Source organism: Oncorhynchus mykiss, unplaced genomic scaffold (assembly GCF_013265735.2).
Source record: "Oncorhynchus mykiss isolate Arlee unplaced genomic scaffold, USDA_OmykA_1.1 un_scaffold_87, whole genome shotgun sequence".
Taxonomy (NCBI): domain Eukaryota; kingdom Metazoa; phylum Chordata; class Actinopteri; order Salmoniformes; family Salmonidae; genus Oncorhynchus; species Oncorhynchus mykiss.
Window position 1 is genome coordinate 1696833 of NW_023493659.1, and position 23052 is coordinate 1719884.

Here is a 23052-nt window from a genome sequence, read left to right on the forward strand (position 1 = left end):
AGGTACAGTCACGCATCCCAGAGAAGAGAGAGAGAGAGAGAGAGAGAGAGGGTATATTTATAGCTCAGAGCGAGGCTGCACTAGAGAGATAAGGCTCAAACTGACTGCAGATAGAACAACAGACAGACAGAGAGAGCGAAGCGGAGAGAAACAATGAACCGATTCGTGTCGTTGGTGTTGCTGTGGACCCTGGTGGTCCTGTCCTCTACCGGGCCCGTTACGGGGGCTGAGGAAGGGGAGATCTCGTTCGAGTATCACCGGTATGAGGAACTACGGAAGGCTCTCGTTTCGGTATGGCTGCAGTGTCCATCAATCACGCGCATCTACACGGTGGGGGAGAGCTTCGAGGGCCGCGAGCTGCTGGTCCTGGAGATGTCAGACAACCCCGGGACGCACGAGGCTGGTCAGTGACACCCCCGTTCCCCGTCTCTCTTTATTAAAACCGGTCGACCTTTTTCATAAGACGGTAATATAGCTCCACGGTAGCGCTGCTGTGGCGACGCCTGGTCTGTTTATACAGTCCTGTTTTAGCGCAGAATGACTAGTCCCTGTTTTAGCGCAGAATGACTAGTCTGATTATACAGTCCTGTTTTAGTGCAGAACGACTAGTCCCTGTTTTAGCGCAGAATGACTAGTCTGTTTATACAGTCCTGTTTTAGCGCAGAATGACTAGTCTGTTTATACAGTCCTGTTTTAGCGCAGAATGACTAGTCTGTTTATACAGTCCTGTTTTAGCGCAGAATGACTAGTCTGTTTATACAGTCCTGTTTTAGCGCAGAATGGCTGTCTGTAACAGAGGCTACACGTCTGTTTTATGATGTCAGGCAGGGCGGGCTGTATACCAGACTGCCTAGTAACGGGGTTAGATGATGATGCTGCCTGCGCAGGTGTGTCATTGTAATGAGGACCGCAGTGTGTGTGTGTGATGTGTGTGATGTGTGTGTGTTTTGAGGGGGTGTTGGATGGTTGTTGAAGCAAGGCATCGCCGCCATTTTACAGGAGGAGAGGGACTCACGATATAGGTGCTCCCGGAAGCAGGCCGGGATGCTGAACCAACCGTGATCGCTCTGGCTCTGATCAGACAGTCACGGCAAATGGAAGCCACCGTCAGATGAATTCATCTGTCTCACCGTCTTTATTCACACCGTCATAGCGACAGTCTGAGCCGTTATTAAACACTATGACTCATACCTTTACAATTAGAGAACAGCTCTATGATGTAAATAGCCTATAGAAAGTAGAATAGAAATAGGAAGTAAGGAAGTAAGGACACGAAGGAAGGAAGTAAATATGTGTCTACTTCATTAACCCCCTAGGGTCAGTTGATGTATCAGTCACCATGACAACAGCGATAGTGCTGTCTGCACGCTTGCCACTCTGTCTGCCTGTCTGTCTGGTTGCTAGGCTACAGGTGTTAGGGTTACAGTATTATGGGGTGTACCTCTTACCTATAGTGATGTCACTTACAGACCCCGTTGATTGACAGATGTAGGCTGAAGAACAGCAGGTGACGTGTGTGTGTGTGTGTGTGTACACCTTAGCCACGTACATTTAAACTCAGTTTTACACAATTCTTGACATGTAATCCTAGTACATATTCCCTGTTTAGGTCAGTTAGGATCACCACTTTATTTTAAGAATGTGAAATGTCAGAATAATAGTAGAGAGAATGATTTATTTCAGCTTTTATTTCTTTCATCACATTCCCAGTGGGTCAGAAGTTTACGTACACTCAATTAGTATTTGGTAGCATTGCCTTTAAATTGTTTAACTTGGGTCAAACGTTTCGGGTAGCCTTCCACAAGCTTCACACAATAAGTTGGGTGAATTTTGGCCCAATCGTCCTGATAGAGCTGGTGTAACTGAGTCAGGTTTGTAGGCCTCCTTGCTCGCACACGCTTTTTCAGTTCTACCCACACATTTTCTATAGGTTTGAGGTCAGGGCTTTGTGATGGCCACTCCAGTACCTTGACTTTGTTGTCCTTAAGCCATTTTGCCACAACTTTGGAAGTATGCTTGGGGTCATTGTCCATTTGGAAGATGCGACCAAGCTTTAACTTCCTGTCTGATGTCTTGAGATCTTTCTTCAATATATCCACATAATTTTCTTCCCTCTATTTTGTGAAGTGCACCAGTCCCTCCTGCAGCAAAGCACCCCCACACCATGATGTTGCCACCCCCGTGCTTCATGGTTGGGATGGTGTTCTTTGGCTTGCAAGCCTCCCCATTTTTCCTCCAAACATAACAATGGACCAGAGGACATTTCTCCAAAATGTACGATCTTCGTCCCCATGTGCAGTTGCAAACCGTAATCTGGCTTTTTTATGGTGGTTTTGGAGCAGCGGCTTCTTCCTTGCCGAGCGGCCTTTCAGGTTATGTCGATATAGGACTCATTTTACTGTGGATATAGATACTTTTGTACCTGTTTCCTCCAGCATCTTCACAAGGTCCTTTGCTGTTGTTCTGGGATTGATTTGCACTTTTCGCACAAAAGTACGTTGATCTCTAGGAGACAGAACGTTTCCTTCCTGAGCGGTATGACGGCTGCGTGGTCCCATGGTGTTTATACTTGCTTACTATTGTTTGTACAGTCGTGACCAAAAGTTTTGAGGATGACACAAATATACATTTTTACAAAGTTTGCTGCTTCAGTGTCTTCAGATATTTTTGCCAGATGTTACTATGGAATACTGAAGTGTAATTACAAGCATTTCATAAGTGTCAAAGGCTTTTATTGACAATTACATGAAGTTGATGCAGAGTCAATATTTGCAGTGTTGACCCTTCTTTTTCAAGACCTCTGCAATCCTCCCTGGCATGCTGTCAATTAACTTCTGGGCCACATCCTGACTGATGGCAGCCCATTCTTGCATAATCAATGCTTGGAGTTTATCAGAATTTGTTTTTGTTTGTTTATCCACCCGCCTCTTGAGGATTGACCACAAGTTCTCAATGTGATTAAGGTCTGGGGAGTGTCCTGGCCATGCACCCAAAATATCGATGTTTTGTTCCCAGAGCCACTTAGTTATCAGTTTTGCCTTATGGCAAGGTGCTCCATCATGCTGAAAAAGGCATTGTTCGTCACCAAACTGTTCCTGGATGGTTGGGAGAAGTTGCTCTTGGAGGATGTGTTGGTACCATGCTTTATTCACAGCTGTGGTCTTAGGAACAATTGTGAGTGAGCCCTTGGCTGAGAAGGCATGACACGGGACTGATATTGGTAGCGCTCACCTTGTCTTCCCCAGACAAGCTTTTTTCTGGATGCCTCAAACAATCGGAAAGGGGATTCATCAGAGAAAATGACTTTACCCCAGTCCTCAGCAGTCCAATCCCTGTACCTTTTTCAGAATATCAGTCTGTCCCTGATGTTTTTCCTGGAGAGAAGTGGCTTCTTTGCTTCTTTTCTTCTTCTTTGCTGCCCTTCTTGACACCAGGCCATCCTCCAAAAGTCTTCGCCTCACTGTGCGTGCAGATGCACTCACACCTGCCTGCTGCCATTCCTGATCAAGCTCTGTACTGGTGGTGCCCCGATCCCGCAGATGAATCAACTTTAGGAGACGGTCCTGGCGCTTGCTGTACTTTCTTGGGCGCCCTGAAGCCTTCTTCACAACAATTGAACCGCTCTCCTTGAAGTTCTTGATGATTCGATAAATGGTTGATTTAGGTGCAATCTTACTGGCAGCAATATCCTTGCCTGTGAAGCCCTTTTTGTGCAAAGCAATGATGACGGCACGTGTTTCCTTGCAGGTAACCATGGTTGACAGAGGAAGAACAATGATTCCAAGCACCACCCTCCTTTTGAAGCTTCCAGTCTGTTATTGGAACTCAATCAGCATGACAGAGCGATCTCCAGCCTTGTCCTCGTCAACACTCACACCTGTGTTAACGAGAGAATCATTGACATGATGTCAGCTGGTCCTTTTGTGGCAGGGCTGAAATGCAGTGGAATTGTTTTGGGGGGGGGTTCATGGCAAAGAGGGACTTTGCAATTAATTGAAATTCATCTGATCACTCTTCATAACATTCTGGAGTGCATAACGTGTATAAGCTTGAGTCACGATGTGTGTTGGTTATTGGTTCCTGATGAGTTTCCATCCTGTACATGCAGCTCAGCTCCCGTCTCCGGGGGCAACCAGCCTCCCACCCTCCAATGCACGCACGCTGTAGAAACACCAGAGAGATGGATAGAGAGAGAGAGAAAGAAATGGGAGGGAAAGAGAAAGAGAGAGAGATAGAAAGAGAGAGGGGGAGTGAAAGGGGGGAGGAGAAGAGAGAGAGAGGGGAAGAGAAAGGGGAGGGGAAGAGAGAGAGAGAGAAAGAAAGAGAGGGGAAGAGAAAGGGGGAGGGGAAGAGAGAGAGAGAGAGAGAGAAAGAAAGAGAGAGAGGGGAAGAGAAAGGGGGAGGGGAAGAGAGAGAGAGAGTGAGAGAGAGATAGAAAGAGAGAGAGAGAGAGAGGGGAAGAGAAAGGGGGGAGGTAAGAGAAAGAGATAGAACGAGAGAGAGAGAGAGGGGAAGAGAAAGGACGAGGGGGAGAGAGAGAGAGATAGAGAGAGGGGAAGAGAAAGGGGGAGGGGAAGAGAGAGAGAGGGGAAGAGAAAGGGGGAGGGGAAGAGAGAGAGAGGGGAAGAGAAAGGGGAAGAGAGAGAAAGGGGAAGAGAGAGAGAGAGAGAGAGAGAGAGAGAGAGAGAGAGAAAGAGGGGAAGAGAGAGAGAGAGAGAGAGGGGAAGAGAGAGAGAGAGGAAGAGAGAGAGAGAGAGAGAGAAAGGGGAAGAGAGAGAGAGAGAGAGAGAGAGGGGAAGAGAAAGGGGAAGAGAGAGAGAGAGAGAGAGAGGGGAAGAGAGAGAGAGAGGAAGAGAGAGAGAGAGAGAGAGAAAGGGGAAGAGAGAGAGAGAGAGAGAGAAAGGGGAAGAGAGAGAGAGAGAGAGAGAGGGGAAGAGAAAGGGGAAGAGAGAGAGAGAGAGGGGAAGAGAGAGAGAGAGAGAGAGAAAGGGGAAGAGAAAGGGGAAGAGAGAGAGAGAGAGAGAGAGGGGAAGAGAGAGAGAGAGAGAGAGAAAGGGGAAGAGAGAGAGAGAGAGAGAGAGGGGAAGAGAAAGGGGAAGAGAGAGAGAGAGAGAGAGAGGGGAAGAGAAAGGGGAAGAGAGAGAGAGAGAGGGGAAGAGAAAGGGTGGCAGGGGAAGAGAGAGAAAGGGTGGCAGGGGAAGAGAGAGACATTCTCTCCTCTATTTATTTTCATGTTTTCATGTCTGTTTCTGTCCATGTTCTGTGTTTGATCCGTTCTGTCTGAGAGGTGATGGGTCTTTAAGGTGAATCTGAAATAGCTGTGGTTGTCGTGACGACAGATCGGCTTAGTGCTGTGAGCTGCCTGCCTCCCTTCGGGTCGGCCATCTGTCAAGATAGTGTCTCTCTCTCTGTGTGTGTGTGTGGGTAGGGGCGGGTGGGGGTTGTGTGGTGTGTTTGTGTGTGTGGGTAATCAGTTGACAGGAAGTAAATAATTCTACTGCATTCAGCCACATCACAAACAGTATAAACTATAGGGACTGAAGTAGAGACCAGGTGGAACCAGCCACATCACAAACAGGACAAACTATAGGGACTGAAGTAGAGGAGACCAGGTAGAACCAGCCACATCACAAACAGGACAAACTATAGGGACTGAAGTAGAGACCAGGTGGAACCAGCCACATCACAAACAGGACAAACTATAGGGACTGAAGTAGAGACCAGTTATAACCAGCCACATCACAAACAGGACAAACTATAGGGACTGAAGTAGAGACCAGTTATAACCAGCCACATCACAAACAGGACAAACTATAGGGACTGAAGTAGAGGAGACCAGGTAGAACCAGCCACATCACAAACAGGACAAACTATAGGGACTGAAGTAGAGGAGACCAGGTAGAACCAGCCACATCACAAACAGGACAAACTATAGGGACTGAAGTAGAGGAGACCAGGTGGAACCAGCCACATCACAAACAGGACAAACTATAGGGACTGAAGTAGAGGAGACCAGGTAGAACCAGCCACATCACAAACAGGACAAACTATAGGGACTGAAGTAGAGACCAGTTATAACCAGCCACATCACAAACAGGACAAACTATAGGGACTGAAGTAGAGACCAGGTGGAACCAGCCACATCACAAACAGGACAAACTATAGGGACTGAAGTAGAGACCAGTTATAACCAGCCACATCACAAACAGGACAAACTATAGGGACTGAAGTAGAGGAGACCAGGTAGAACCAGCCACATCACAAACAGGACAAACTATTGGGACTGAAGTAGAGACCAGGTGGAACCAGCCACATCACAAACAGGACAAACTATAGGGACTGAAGTAGAGACCAGGTAGAACCAGCCACATCACAAACAGGACAAACTATAGGGACTGAAGTAGAGGAGACCAGGTAGAACCAGCCACATCACAAACAGGACAAACTATAGGGACTGAAGTAGAGGAGACCAGGTAGAACCAGCCACATCACAAACAGGACAAACTATAGGGACTGAAGTAGAGACCAGGTAGAACCAGCCACATCACAAACAGGACAAACTATTGGGACTGAAGTAGAGACCAGGTGGAACCAGCCACATCACAAACAGGACAAACTATAGGGACTGAAGTAGAGACCAGGTGGAACCAGCCACATCACAAACAGGACAAACTATAGGGACTGAAGTAGAGACCAGGTGGAACCAGCCACATCACAAACAGGACAAACTATAGGGACTGAAGTAGAGACCAGGTAGAACCAGCCACATCACAAACAGGACACACTATAGGGACTGAAGTAGAGACCAGGTAGAACCAGCCACATCACAAACAGGACAAACTATAGGGACTGAAGTAGAGACCAGTTATAACCAGCCACATCACAAACAGGACAAACTATAGGGACTGAAGTAGAGGAGACCAGGTAGAACCAGCCACATCACAAACAGGACAAACTGTAGGGACTGAAGTAGAGACCAGGTAGAACCAGCCACATCACAAACAGGACAAACTATAGGGACTGAAGTAGAGACCAGTTATAACCAGCCACATAACAAACAGGACAAACTATAGGGACTGAAGTAGAGACCAGGTAGAACCAGCCACATCACAAACAGGACAAACTATAGGGACTGAAGTAGGGGAGACCAGGTATAACCAGCCACATCACAAACAGGACAAACTATAGGGACTGAAGTAGAGGAGACCAGGTAGAACCAGCCACATCACAAACAGGACAAACTATAGGGACTGAAGTAGAGGAGACTGGGTCGAACCAGCCACATCACAAACAGGACAAACTATAGGGACTGAAGTAGAGGAGACTGGGTAGAACCAGCCACATCACAAACAGGACAAACTATAGGGACTGAAGTAGAGACTAGTTATAACCAGCCACATCACAAACAGGACAAACTATAGGGACTGAAGTAGAGGAGACCAGGTAGAACCAGCCACATCACAAACAGGACAAACTATAGGGACTGAAGTAGAGGAGACTGGGTAGAACCAGCCACATCACAAACAGTACACACTATAGGGACTGAAGTAGAGACCAGGTAGAACCAGCCACATCACAAACAGGACAAACTATAGGGACTGAAGTAGAGACCAGGTGGAACCAGCCACATCACAAACAGGACAAACTATAGGGACTGAAGTAGAGACCAGGTAGAACCAGCCACATCACAAACAGGACAAACTATAGGGACTGAAGTAGAGACCAGTTATAACCAGCCACATCACAAACAGGACAAACTATAGGGACTGAAGTAGAGACCAGGTGGAACCAGCCACATCACAAACAGGACAAACTACAGGGACTGAAGTAGAGACCAGGTGGAACCAGCCACATCACAAACAGGACAAACTATTGGGACTGAAGTAGAGACCAGGTGGAACCAGCCACATCACAAACAGGACAAACTATAGGGACTGAAGTAGGGGAGACCAGGTATAACCAGCCACATCACAAACAGGACAAACTATAGGGACTGAAGTAGAGACCAGGTAGAACCAGCCACATCACAAACAGGACAAACTATAGGGACTGAAGTAGAGGAGACCAGGTAGAACCAACCACATCACAAACAGGACAAACTATAGGGACTGAAGTAGAGACCAGGTAGAACCAGCCACATCACAAACAGGACAAACTATAGGGACTGAAGTAGAGACCAGGTAGAACCAGCCACATCACAAACAGGACAAACTATAGGGACTGAAGTAGAGGAGACCAGGTAGAACCAGCCACATCACAAACAGGACAAACTATAGGGACTGAAGTAGAGGAGACCAGGTAGAACCAGCCACATCACAAACAGGACAAACTATAGGGACTGAAGTAGAGGAGACTGGGTAGAACCAGCCACATCACAAACAGGACAAACTATACGGACTGAAGTAGAGGAGACCAGGTAGAACCAACCACATCACAAACAGGACAAACTATAGGGACTGAAGTAGAGACCAGGTAGAACCAGCCACATCACAAACAGGACAAACTATAGGGACTGAAGTATAGGAGACCAGGTAGAACCAGCCACATCACAAACAGGACAAACTATAGGGACTGGAGTAGAGGAGACTGGGTAGAACCAGCCACATCACAAACAGGACAAACTATAGGGACTGAAGTAGAGACCAGGTGGAACCAGCCACATCACAAACAGGACAAACTATAGGGACTCAAGTAGAGACCTGGTAGAACCAGCCACATCACAAACAGGACAAACTATAGGGACTGAAGTAGAGACCAGCTATAACCAGCCACATCACAAACAGGACAAACTATAGGGACTGAAGTATCAGAGTGATATGTAAATGTTTCAGTATCGGAGAGTGATGTCGATGTTGCAGCCAGAGATCATCAATTATACATCTGAGAAAACCCACATTCTCTCTCTCTCTCTCTCTCTCTCTCTCTCTCTCTCTCTCTCTCTCTCTCTCTCTCTCTCTCTCTCTGTGTCTCTTAACCTTCTCTATTTCTCTCTCTTTGTCTTGACAGTGACTAGTCATCACAGTAATGTAGTTTCCTGATCTAGCCTTACTGTTGAGGAAACTGGGAGTCCATTAGGGGTCCATTAGTTATGCCCTGCATGTCCTCCTGAGTGTGTTAAGGATGCCATCTTGCATCCAGCTGACATTTTTTCCCATGATTCCTCTCTCTCTCTCTCTCTCTCTCTCTCTCTCTCTCTCTCTAACCCTCTCTCTCTCTCTCTCTCTCTCTCTCTCTCTCTCTGTCTCTCTCTCTCTCTCTCTCTCTCTCTCTCTCTCTCTCTCTCTCTCTCTCTCTCTCTAACCCTCTCTCTCTCTCTCTCTTTCCCTCTGTCTCTCTCTCTCTGTCTCTCTCTGTCTCTCTCTCTCAATTCAATTCAAGGGCTTTATTGGCATGGGAAACATGTGTTAACATTGCCAAAGCAAGTGAGGTAGATAATATATAAAGTGAATATATGAAGTGAAAAACAATAAAAATTAACAGTAAACATTACACATACAGAAGTTTCAAAACAATAAAGACATTACAAATGTCATAGTATACAGTGTTTTAACAATGTACAAATGATTAAAGGACACAAGATAAAATGAATAAGCATAAATATGGGTTGTATTTACAATGGTGTTTGTTCTTCACTGGTTGCCCTTTTCTCGTAGCAACAGGTCACAAATCTTGCTGCTGTGATGGCACACTGTGGAATTTCACCCAGTAGATATGGGAGTTTATCAAAATTGGATTTGTTTTCGAATTCTTTGTGGATCTATGTAATCTCACTCTCTCTCTCTCTCTCTCTCTCTCTAACCCCCTCTCTCTCTCTCTCTCTCTCTCTCTCTCTCTCTCTCCAACCCTTTCTCTCTCCATATATATATATATATATATATATATATATATATATATTCTCTCTTTGTGTGCAGGTGAGGATAGCAGCTGGTGAGATATAATGTCTGGTCAAAAAAACACATGAGTCACCTTGTTGTCCATTAATTTGTCTCCTGTATTTGGCACCGTCTCTGTGGTAACAGTGGGAAGTGTAGTGTGACGTGTGTGTGTGGTGTGTGTGTGTTTGTGTGTGTGTGGTGTGTGTGTGTGTGTGTGTGTGTGTGTGTGTGTGTGTGTGTGTGTGTGTGGTGTGTGTGTGGTGTGTGTGTGTGTGTGTGTGTGTGTGTGTGTGTGTGTGTGTGTGTGTGTGTGTGTGTGTGTGTGTGTTAGCGTGGCAGTGTGACGCACAGGTCTATCACAGGCAGGAGACATCACAGGCAGGAGACATCACAGGTCTATCACAGGCAGGAGACATCACAGGCAGGAGACATCACAGGCAGGAGGCATCACATACAGGAGGCATCACAGACAGGAGGCATCACATACAGGAGACATCACAGGCAGGAGGCATCACATACAGGAGGCATCACATACAGGAGGCATCACAGACAGGAGGCATCACATACAGGAGGCATCACAGACAGGAGGCATCACAGACAGGAGGCATCACAGACAGGAGGCATCACAGACTGGAGGCATCACAGACAGGAGACATCACAGACAGGAGGCATCACAGACAGGAGACATCACAGACAGGAGGCATCACAGACAGGAGACATCACAGACAGGAGACATCACAGACAGGAGGCATCACAGACAGGAGACATCACAGTTCTATCACAGACAGGAGACATCACAGACAGGAGATGTCACAGACAGGAGACATCACAGACAGGAGACATCCCAGACAGGAGGCATCACAGTTCTATCACAGACAGGAGACATCACAGTTCTATCACAGACAGGAGACATCACAGACAGGAGACATCACAGACAGGAGACATCACAGTTCTATCACATACAGGAGACATCACAGACAGGAGACATCACAGACAGGAGACATCACAGTTCTTTCCCAGACAGGAGACATCACAGACAGGAGACATCACAGTTCTACCCCAGACAGGAGACATCACAGACTGGATGCATCACAGACAGGAGGCATCACAAACAGGAGACAGCACAGACAGGAGACATCACAGACAGGAGGCATCACATACAGGAGGCATCACAGACAGGAGGCATCACAGACAGGAGACATCACAGTCAGGAGACATCACAGACTGGAGACATCACAGACAGGAGACATCACAGACAGGAGTCTCTTTAAGAAACCAGTTGACAGAAAGAGAAGACTCTGCTGATGTAGACCAGAGGGTTGTAGTCTCTTTAAGACACCAGGAGACAGAAAGAGAAGACTCTGCTGATGTAGACCAGAGGGTTGTAGTCTCTTTAAGACACCAGGAGACAGAAAGAGAAGACTCTGCTGATGTAGACCAGAGGGTTGTAGTCTCTTTAAGACACCAGGAGACAGAAAGAGAAGACTCTGCTGATGTAGACCAGAGGGTTGTAGTCTCTTTAAGACACCAGGAGACAGAAAGAGAAGACTCTGCTGATGTAGACCAGAGGGTTGTAGTTAAGACACCAGGAGACAGAAAGAGAAGACTCTGCTGATGTAGACCAGAGGGTTGTAGTTAAGACACCAGGAGACAGAAAGAGAAGACTCTGCTGATGTAGACCAGAGGGTTGTAGTCTCTTTAAGACACCAGGAGACAGAAAGAGAAGACTCTGCTGATGTAGACCAGAGGGTTGTAGTTAAGACACCAGGAGACAGAAAGAGAAGACCCTGCTGATGTAGACCAGAGGGTTGTAGTCTCTTTAAGACACCAGGAGACAGAAAGATAAGACTCTGCTGATGTAGACCAGAGGGTTGTAGTTAAGACACCAGGAGACAGAAAGAGAAGACTCTGCTGATGTAGACCAGAGGGTTGTAGTCTCTTTAAGACACCAGTTGACAGAAAGAGAAGACTCTGCTGATGTAGACCAGAGGGTTGTAGTCTCTTTAAGACACCAGGAGACAGAAAGATAAGACTCTGCTGATGTAGACCAGAGGGTTGTAGTTAAGACACCAGGAGACAGAAAGAGAAGACTCTGCTGATGTAGACCAGAGGGTTGTAGTATCTTTAAGACACCAGGAGACAGAAAGAGAAGACTCTGCTGATGTAGACCAGAGGGTTGTAGTCTCTTTAAGACACCAGGAGACAGAAAGAGAAGACTCTGCTGATGTAGACCAGAGGGTTGTAGTCTCTTTAAGACACCAGGAGACAGAAAGAGAAGACTCTGCTGATGTAGACCAGAGGGTTGTAGTTAAGACACCAGGAGACAGAAAGATAAGACTCTGCTGATGTAGACCAGAGGGTTGTAGTCTCTTTAAGACACCAGTTGACAGAAAGAGAAGACTCTGCTGATGTAGACCAGAGGGTTGTAGTCTCTTTAAGACACCAGGAGACAGAAAGAGAAGACTCTGCTGATGTAGACCAGAGGGTTGTAGTTAAGACACCAGGAGACAGAAAGAGAAGACCCTGCTGATGTAGACCAGAGGGTTGTAGTCTCTTTAAGACACCAGGAGACAGAAAGAGAAGACTCTGCTGATGTAGACCAGAGGGTTGTAGTTAAGACACCAGGAGACAGAAAGAGAAGACTCTGCTGATGTAGACCAGAGGGTTGTAGTCTCTTTAAGACACCAGTTGACAGAAAGAGAAGACTCTGCTGATGTAGACCAGAGGGTTGTAGTCTCTTTAAGACACCAGGAGACAGAAAGTGAAGACTCTGCTGATGTAGACCAGAGGGTTGTAGTTAAGACACCAGGAGAAAGAAAGGGGGTTGTAGTTAAGACACCAGGACCTGCTGTCAGATTCCATCTCTATTAGACATATTGATGTGTGTATCTGCTGCCATCTTTTGGTTAAATGAAGAACTTCAACTGTTTTCTCAATTTGGTAATTTTATCTCAGCCCCTCCCCCCTGTGGTACTGGGGCACCTCCCCCCTGGTTCTTGCGGCCCCTCCCCCTTGGTCTTGGGGTCCTTCCCCCCTGAGTACTGGGGCCCCACCCTCTGGGTCCTGGGGCCCCTCCCCCCTTGGTCCTGGGGCCCCTCCCCCTGGGTCCTGGGGCTCTCCCTCTGGGTCCTGGAGCCCCTCCCCCCTTGGTCCTAGCGCACCTACCCATGGGTCCTGGCGCCCCTCCCCCTTGGTCCTAGCGCCCCACCCCCCCTGGTTCCTGGCACCCCTCCCCCTGGGTCATGGGGCCCCTCCCCCCTGGGGCCCCTCCCCCCTTGGTCCTAGCGACACTCCCCCTGGGTCCTGGCGCCCCTCCCACTGGGTCCTGGGAACCCTCCCCCCTTGGTCTTAGCGACACTCCCCCTGGGTCCTGGCGCCCCTCCCCCTGGGTCCTGGGGCCCCTCCCCCATAAGTCCTGGGGCCCCTCCCCCTTGGTCCTAGCGCCCCTCCCCCTGGGTCCTGGAACCCCTCCCCCTGGGTCATGGGGCCCCTCCCCCTTGAGTCCTGGGGCCCCTCCACCCTTGGCCCTAGCGACACTCCCCCTGGGTCCTGGGGCCCCTCCCCCCTTGGTCCTAGCGCCCCTCCCCCTGGGTCCTGGAACCCCTCCCCCTTGGTCATGGGGCCCCTCCCCCCTGAGTCCTGGGGCCCCTCCACCCTTGGCCCTAGCGACACTCGTCCTGGGGCCCCTCCCCCCTTAGTCCTCGGGCCCCTCCCCCATGGGTCCTGGGGCCCCTCCACCCTTGGTCCTAGCGACACTCCCCCTGGGTCCTGGCGCCCCTCCCCCCTGGGTCCTTGGGCCCCTCCACCCTTGGTCCTAGCGACACTCCCCCTGGGTCCTGGCGCCCCTTCCCCCTGGGTCCTGGCGACACTCCCCCTGGGTCCTGGCGCCCCTCCCCCTGGGTCCTGGGGCCCCTCCCCCTTGGTCCTAGTGCCCCTCCCCCCTGGGTCCTGGCGCCCCTCCCCCCTGGGTCCTGGGGCCCCTCCCCCTGGGTCTTGGGGCCCCTCCCCCTGGGTCCTGGGGCACCTCCCCCTGGGTCCTGGGGCCCCTCCCCTTTGGTCCTAGTGCCCCTCCCCCTGGGTCCTGGTGCCCCTCCCCCCTGGGTCCTGGGGCCCCTCCCCCCTGGGTTCATGTTTTCGTGTTTCCCCTAGCACAACACAGCTGATTCAAATAACCAACTCACCATCAAACTTTGATTATTTGAACTTTGATTATTTGAAGCTGTGTTGCTAGGGCGAAAACCAAAGTGTTCACCCAGGGGGGGGCCCAGGTACTCTGTAGGACTGAACATGGGTAGATACTCTGTGGAATTGAACATGGGTAGTTAATCTGTAGTACTGAACATGGATTGATCCTCTGTAGGACTGAACATGGGTAGATACTCTGTAGGACTGAACATGGGTAGATACTCTGTGGGACTGAACATGGGTAGATACTCTGTGGGACTGAACATGGGTAGATACTCTGTAGGACTGAACATGGGTAGATACTCTGTAGGACTGAACATGGGTAGATACTCTGTAGGACTGAACATGGGTAGATACTCTGTGGGACTGAACATGGGTAGATACTCTGTAGGACTGAACATGGGTAGATACTCTGTGGGACTGAACATGGGTAGATACTCTGTGGGACTGAACATGGGTAGATACTCTGTAGGACTGAACATGGGTAGATACTCTGTAGGACTGAACATGGGTAGATACTCTGGGACTTAACATGGGTAGTTAACATGAGGAGATACTCTGTGGGAATGAACATGGGTAGATACTCTGTAGGTTTCAACATGGGTAGATACTCTGTGGGACTGAACATGGTTAGATACTCTTTAGGACTGAACATGGGTAGATACTCTGTTGGACTGAACATGGGTAGATACTCTGTAGGACTGAACATGGGCAGATACTCTGTAGGACGAAACATGGGTAGATACTCTGTGGGACTGAACATGGGTAGATACTCTGTAGGACTGAACATGGGTAGATACTCTGTGGGACTGAACATGGGTAGATACTCTGGGACTGAACATGGGTAGTTACTATGTGATACTCTATAGGACTGAACATGGGTAGTTACTCAATAGGACTGAACATGGGTAGATACTCTGTGGGACTGAACATGGGTAGATACTCTGTGGGACTGAATATGGGTAGTTTCTCTGTGATACTCTGTGGGACTAAACATGGGTAGTTACTCTGTGATACTCTGTAGGACTGAACATGGGTAGTTACTCTGTGATACTCTGTAGGACTGAACATGGGTAGTTACTCTGTGATACTCTGTAGGACTGAACATGGGCAGTTACTCTGTGATACACTGTTGGACTGAACATGGGTAGATACTCTGTGAAGCTCTGTAGGGCTGAACATGGGTAGTCACTCTGTCGGACTGAACATGGGTAGTTACTCTGTAGGACAGAACATGGGTAGTTACTCTGTGATACTCTGTAGGACTGAACATGGGCAGTTACTCTGTGATACACTGTTGGACTGAACATGGGTAGATACTCTGTGATGCTCTGTAGGGCTGAACATGGGTAGTTACTCTGTAGGACTTAACATGGGTAGTTACTCTGTCGGACAGAACATGGGTAGTTACTCTGTGATACTCTGTAGGACTGAACATGGGTAGTTACTCTGTGATACTCTGTAGGACTGAACAAGGGTAGGTACCCTGTGATACTCTGTAGGACTGAACATGGGTAGATACTATGTGATACTCTGTAGGACTGAACATGGGTAGTTACTCTGTCGGACTGAACATGGGTAGTTGCTCTGTGATACTCTGAAGGACTGAACATGGGTAGTTACTCTGTGATACTCTGTAGGATTGAACATGGGTAGATACTCTGTGGGACTGAACATGGGTAGATACTCTGTAGGACTGAACATGGGTAGATACTCTGTTGGACTGAACATGGGTAGATACTCTGGGACGGAAACATGGGTAGATACTCTGTAGGACGGAACATGGGTAGATACTCTGTGGGACTGAACATGGGTAGATACTCTGTAGGACTGAACATGGGTAGATACTCTTGGACTGAACATGGGTAGTTAATATGTGATACTCTATAGGACTGAAGATGGGTAGTTACTCTATAGGACTGAACATGGGTAGATACTGTGTGGGACTGAACATGGGTAGATACTCTGTGGGACTGAACATGGGTAGTTTCTCTGTGATACTCTGTAGGACTGAACATTGGTAGTTACTCTGTGATACTCTGTAGGACTGAACATGGGCAGATATTCTGTGATGCTCTGTAGGGCTGAACATGGGTAGTTACTCTGTCAGACTGAACCTGGGTAGTTACTCTGTAGGACTGAACATGGGTAGTTACTCTGTCGGACTGAACATGGTAGATACTCTGTGATACTCTGTAGGACAGAACATGGGTAGTTACTATGTGATACTCTGTAGGACTGAACATGGGTAGTTACTCTGTGAAACTCTGTAGGACTGAACATGGGTAGATACTCTGTGATACTCTGTAGGACTGAACATGGGTAGTTACTCTGTCAGACTGAACATGGGTAGTTACTCTGTAGGACTGAACATGGGTAGTTACTCTGTCGGACTGAACATGGTAGATACTCTGTGATACTCTGTAGGACAGAACATGGGTAGTTACTCTGTGATACTCTGTAGGACTGAACATGGGTAGTTACTCTGTGATACTCTGTAGGACTGAACATGGGTAGTTACTCTGTGATACTCTGTAGGACTGAACATGGGTAGATATTCTGTGATACCCTGTAGGACTGAACATGGGTAGTTACTCTGTCGGACTGAACATGGGTAGTTGCTCTGTGATACTCTGCAGGACTGAACATCGGTAGTTACTCTGTGACACTGTAGGATTGAACATGGCTAGTTACTCTGTAGGACTGAACATGGGTAGATACTCTGTGGGACTGAACATGGGTAGATACTCTTTGGGACTGAACATGGGTAGATACTCTGTGGGACTGAACATGGGTAGATACTCTTTGGGACTGACCATGGGTAGATACTCTGTAGGACTGAACATGGGTAGTTACTCTGTGATGCTCTGTAGGACTGAACATGGGTTGATACTCTGTGGGACTGAACATGGGTAGTTGATCTGCAGGACTGAACATGGGTAGTTACTGTGTGATACTCTGTAGGACTGAACATGGGTAGTTACTCTGTGATACTCTGTAGGACTGAACATGGGTGGTTACTCTGTGATACTCTGTAGGACTGAACATGGGTTGTTACCCTGTGATACTCTGTAGGACTGAACATGGGTAGATACTCTGTGATACTCTGTAGGGCTGAACATGGGTCGTTACTCTGTGACCCTCTGTGTGACTGAACATGGGTAGATACTCTGTGACACTGTGGGACTGAACATGGGTAGTTCATCTGTAGGACTGAACATGGGTAGTTACTCTGTGATACTCTGTCGAACTGAACATGGGTAGTTACTCTGTGATACTCTGTAGGCCTGAACATGGGTAGTTACTCTGTGATACTCTGTAGGACTGAACATGGGTAGATACTCTGTGATACTCTGTAGGTCTGAACATGGGTAGTTACTCTGTAGGACTGAACATGGGTAGTTACTATGTGATACTCTGTAGGTCTGAACATGGGTAGTTACTCTGTTTTACTCTGTAGGACTGAAAATGGGTAGTTACTCTGTGATACTATGTAAGACTGAACATGGGTAGTTATTCTGTAGGACTGAACATGGGTAGTTACTCTGTATGACTGAACATGGGTAGTTACTCTGTAGGACTGAACATGGGTAGATACTTGGTGATACTGAACATGGGTAGATACTCTGTGATTCTCTGTGGGACTGAACATGGGTAGTTACTCTGTGATACTGAAAATGGCTAGATACTCTGTGGGACTAAACATGGGTAGATACTCTGTGGGACTGAACATGGGTAGATAATCTGTGGGACTGAACATTGGTAGGTACTCTATAGGACTGATCATGGGTAGATACTCTATAGGACTGAACATGGGTAGTTACTCTGTAGGACTGAACATGGGTATATAGTCTGTGGTACTCTGTGGGACTGAACATGGTTAGATACTCTTTAGGACTGAACATGGGTAGATACTCTGTAGGACTGAACATGGGTAGATACTCTGTAGGACTGAACATGGGTAGATACTCTGTAGGACTGAACATGGGTAGATACTCTGTAGGACTGAACATGGGTAGATACTCTGTAGGACTGAACATGGGTAGATACTCTGTAGGACTGAACATGGGTAGTTACTCTGTGGGACTGAACATGGGTAGTTACTGTGTGATACCCTGTAGGACTGAACATGGGTAGTTACTGTGTGATACTCTGTAGGACAGAACATGGGTAGATACTCTGTGATACTCTCTAGGACTGAACATGGGTAGTTACTCTGTGATACTCTCTAGGACTGAACATGGATTTGGCAACTTCATATCATATGTTGACCTAACCTGTGTGTCTTGACCTAACCTGTGTGTGTGTGTTGACTTAACCTGTGTGTCTTGACCTAACCTGTGTGTGTTGTCCTAACCTGTGTGTGTTGACCTAACCTGTGTGTTTTGACCTAACCTGTGTGTGTGTGTTGACTTAACCTGTGTGTCTTGACCTAACCTGTGTGTGTGTTGACCTAACCTGTGTGTTTTGACCTAACCTGTGTGTTTTGACCTAACCTGTGTGTTTTGACTTAACCTGTGTGTGTTGTCCTAACCTGTGTGTGTTTTGACCTGACCTGTGTGTTTTGACTTAACCTGTGTGTGTTGAACTAACCTGTGTGTGTGTTGACCTGACCTGTGTGTGTGTTGACCTAACCTGTCTGTGTGTGTTGAACTAACCTGTGTGTCTTGACCTAACCTGTGTGTGTTGACCTGACCTGTGTGTGTTGACCTAACCTGTGTGTCTTGACCTAACCTGTGTGTGTGTTGACCCAACCTGTGTGTGTGTTGACCTAACCTGTGTGTGTGTTGACCCAACCTGTGTGTGTGTTGACCCAACCTGTGTGTGTGTTGACCTAACCTGTGTGTGTGTTGACCCAACCTGTCTGTGTGTGTTGAACTAACCTGTGTGTTTTGACCTAACCTGTGTGTTTTGACCTAACCTGTGTGTTTTGACCTAACCTGTGTGTGTGTTGACCTAACCTGTGTGTGTGTTGTCCTAACCAGTGTGTTTTGACCTAACCTGTGTGTGTGTTGACCTAACCTGTGTGTGTGTTGTCCTAACCTGTGTGTTTTGACCTAACCTGTGTGTGTGTTGACCTGACCTGTGTGTGTTTTGACCTAACCTGTGTGTTTTGACCTAACCTGTGTGTGCGCTGACCCAACCTGTGTGTGTTGACCTGACCTGTGTGTGTTTTGACCTAACCTGTGTGTTTTGACCTAACCTGTGTGTGTTGACCTAACCTGTGTGTGCGTTGACCTAACCTGTGTGTTTTGACCTAACCTTTGTGTATTGACCTAACCTGTGTGTGTTGTCCTAACCTGTGTGTGTTGACCTAACCTGTGTGTTTTGACCTAACCTGTGTGTATTGACCTAACCTGTGTGTGTTGAACTAACCTGTGTGTTTTGACCTAACCTGTGTGTGTTGACCTAACCTGTGTGTGTGTTGACCTAACCTGTGTGTTTTGACCTAACCTGTGTGTTTTGACCTAACCTGTGTGTGTTGACCTAACCTGTGTGTGTATTGAGCTAACCTGTGTGTGTTGAACTAACCTGTGTGTTTTGACCTAACCTGTGTGTTTTGACCTAACCTGTGTGTTTTGACCTAACCTGTGTGTGTTGACCTAACCTGTGTGTTTTGACCTAACCTGTGTGTTTTGACCTAACCTGTGTGTGTTGACCTAACCTGTGTGTGTATTGAGCTAACCTGTGTGTGTTGAACTAACCTGTGTGTTTTGACCTAACCTGTGTGTTTTGACCTAACCTGTGTGTGTGTTGACCTAACCTGTGTGTTTTGACCTAACCTGTGTGTGTTGACCTAACCTGTGTGTGTGTTGACCTAACCTGTGTGTTTTGACCTAACCTGTGTGTTTTGACCTAACCTGTGTGTTTTGACCTAACCTGTGTGTTTTGACCTAACCTGTGTTTCTCTTTCCCCAGGTGAGCCAGAGTTTAAGTACATCGGAAACATGCACGGCAACGAGGCGGTAGGACGGGAACTCATCGTCTACCTGGCTCAGTACCTCTGTAACCAGTACCAACAGGTAACATAACCTGGCTGTACCTCTGTAACCAACAGGAACATAACCTGGCTCAGTACCTCTGTTACCAACAGGTAATATAACCTGGCTGTACCTCTGTTACCAACAGGTAATATAACCTGGCTCAGTACCTCTGTAACCAATACCAACAGGTAACATAACCTGGCTGTACCTCTGTAACCAACAGGAACATAACCTGTCTCAGTACCTCTGTAACCAATACCAACAGGTAACATAACCTGGCTGTACCTCTGTTACCAACAGGAACATAACCTGGCTCAGTACCTCTGTTACCAACAGGTAATATAACCTGGCTGTACCTCTGTTACCAACAGGTAATATAACCTGGCTCAGTACCTCTGTAACCAATACCAACAGGTAATATAACCTGGCTGTACCTCTGTAACCAATACCAACAGGTAATATAACCTGGCTGTACCTCTGTAACCAATACCAACAGGTAATATAACCTGGCTGTACCTCTGTTACCAACAGGTAATATAACCTGGCTCAGTACCTCTGTAACCAATACCAACAGGTAACATAACCTGGCTGTACCTCTGTTACCAACAGGTAACATAACCTGGCTGTACCTCTGTTACCAACAGGTAATATAACCTGTCTCTGTACCTCTGTTACCAACAGGTAACATAACCTGGCTGTACCTCTGTTACCAACAGGTAATATAACCTGGCTCAGTACCTCTGTTACCAATACCAACAGGTAACATAACCTGGCTGTACCTCTGTTACCAACAGGAACATAACCTGGCTCAGTACCTCTGTTACCAACAGGTAATATAACCTGGCTGTACCTCTGTTACCAACAGGTAATATAACCTGGCTCAGTACCTCTGTTACCAACAGGTAACATAACCTGGCTGTACCTCTGTTACCAACAGGTAATATAACCTGGCTCAGTACCTCTGTTACCAATACCAACAGGTAACATAACCTGGCTGTACCTCTGTAACCAATACCAACAGGTAATATAACCTGGCTGTACCTCTGTTACCAACAGGTAATATAACCTGGCTCAGTACCTCTGTAACCAATACCAACAGGTAATATAACCTGGCTCAGTACCTCTGTTACCAATACCAACAGGTAACATAACCTGGCTGTACCTCTGTTACCAACAGGAACATAACCTGGCTCAGTACCTCTGTTACCAACAGGTAATATAACCTGGCTGTACCTCTGTTACCAACAGGTAATATAACCTGGCTCAGTACCTCTGTAACCAATACCAACAGGTAATATAACCTGGCTGTACCTCTGTAACCAATACCAACAGGTAATATAACCTGGCTGTACCTCTGTAACCAATACCAACAGGTAATATAACCTGGCTGTACCTCTGTTACCAACAGGTAATATAACCTGGCTCAGTACCTCTGTAACCAATACCAACAGGTAACATAACCTGGCTGTACCTCTGTTACCAACAGGTAATATAACCTGGCTCAGTACCTCTGTTACCAATACCAACAGGTAACATAACCTGGCTGTACCTCTGTTACCAACAGGAACATAACCTGGCTCAGTACCTCTGTTACCAACAGGTAATATAACCTGGCTGTACCTCTGTTACCAACAGGTAATATAACCTGGCTCAGTACCTCTGTTACCAACAGGTAACATAACCTGGCTGTACCTCTGTTACCAACAGGTAATATAACCTGGCTCAGTACCTCTGTTACCAATACCAACAGGTAACATAACCTGGCTGTACCTCTGTTACCAACAGGTAACATAACCTGGCTCAGTACCTCTGTTACCAACAGGTAACATAACCTGGCTCAGTACCTCTGTTACCAATACCAACAGGTAACATAACCTGGCTGTACCTCTGTTACCAACAGGTAATATAACCTGGCTCAGTACCTCTGTTACCAATACCAACAGGTAACATAACCTGGCTGTACCTCTGTTACCAACAGGTAATATAACCTGGCTCAGTACCTCTGTAACCAATACCAACAGGTAACATAACCTGGCTCAGTACCTCTGTAACCAATACCAACAGGTAACATAACCTGGCTGTACCTCTGTTACCAACAGGAACATAACCTGTCTCAGTACCTCTGTTACCAACAGGTAATATAACCTGTCTCAGTACCTCTGTTACCAACAGGTAATATAACCTGGCTCAGTACCTCTGTAACCAATACCAACAGGTAACATAACCTGGCTGTACCTCTGTTACCAACAGGTAACATAACCTGGCTCAGTACCTCTGTTACCAATACCAACAGGTAACATAACCTGGCTGTACCTCTGTTACCAACAGGTAATATAACCTGGCTCAGTACCTCTGTAACCAATACCAACAGGTAACATAACCTGGCTCAGTACCTCTGTAACCAATACCAACAGGTAACATAACCTGGCTGTACCTCTGTTACCAACAGGAACATAACCTGTCTCAGTACCTCTGTTACCAACAGGTAATATAACCTGTCTCAGTACCTCTGTTACCAACAGGTAATATAACCTGTCTCAGTACCTCTGTTACCAACAGGTAATATAACCTGTCTCTGTACCTCTGTTACCAACAGGTAATATAACCTGTCTCTGTACCTCTGTTACCAACAGGTAATATAACCTGTCTCAGTACCTCTGTTACCAACAGGTAATATAACCTGTCTCTGTACCTCTGTTACCAACAGGTAACATAACCTGGCTGTACCTCTGTTACCAACAGGTAACATAACCTGGCTGTACCTCTGTTACCAACAGGTAACATAACCTGGCTCAGTACCTCTGTAACCAATACCAACAGGTAATATAACCTGTCTCAGTACCTCTGTTACCAACAGGTAATATAACCTGGCTCAGTACCTCTGTTACCAACAGGTAATATAACCTGTCTCAGTACCTCTGTTACCAACAGGTAATATAACCTGGCTGTACCTCTGTTACCAACAGGTAATATAACCTGGCTCAGTACCTCTGTTACCAACAGGTAAC

At 47.1% G+C, this 23052-nt stretch overlaps 1 protein-coding gene across 1 annotated transcript in view; it reads left to right on the forward strand.

Moving 5' to 3' along the window:
* The first annotated feature begins 9 nt into the window (after positions 1 to 9).
* Positions 10 to 23052, forward strand: part of LOC118936622 (carboxypeptidase E) — a 37340-nt gene continuing 14297 nt past the window's right edge. The window contains exons 1-2 of the mRNA XM_036971982.1: positions 10 to 403; positions 19980 to 20083. Of these exons, the coding sequence (XP_036827877.1) occupies positions 154 to 403; positions 19980 to 20083 (354 nt within the window). The 5' untranslated portion in view covers positions 10 to 153. The remainder of the gene's footprint in view (positions 404 to 19979; positions 20084 to 23052) is intronic.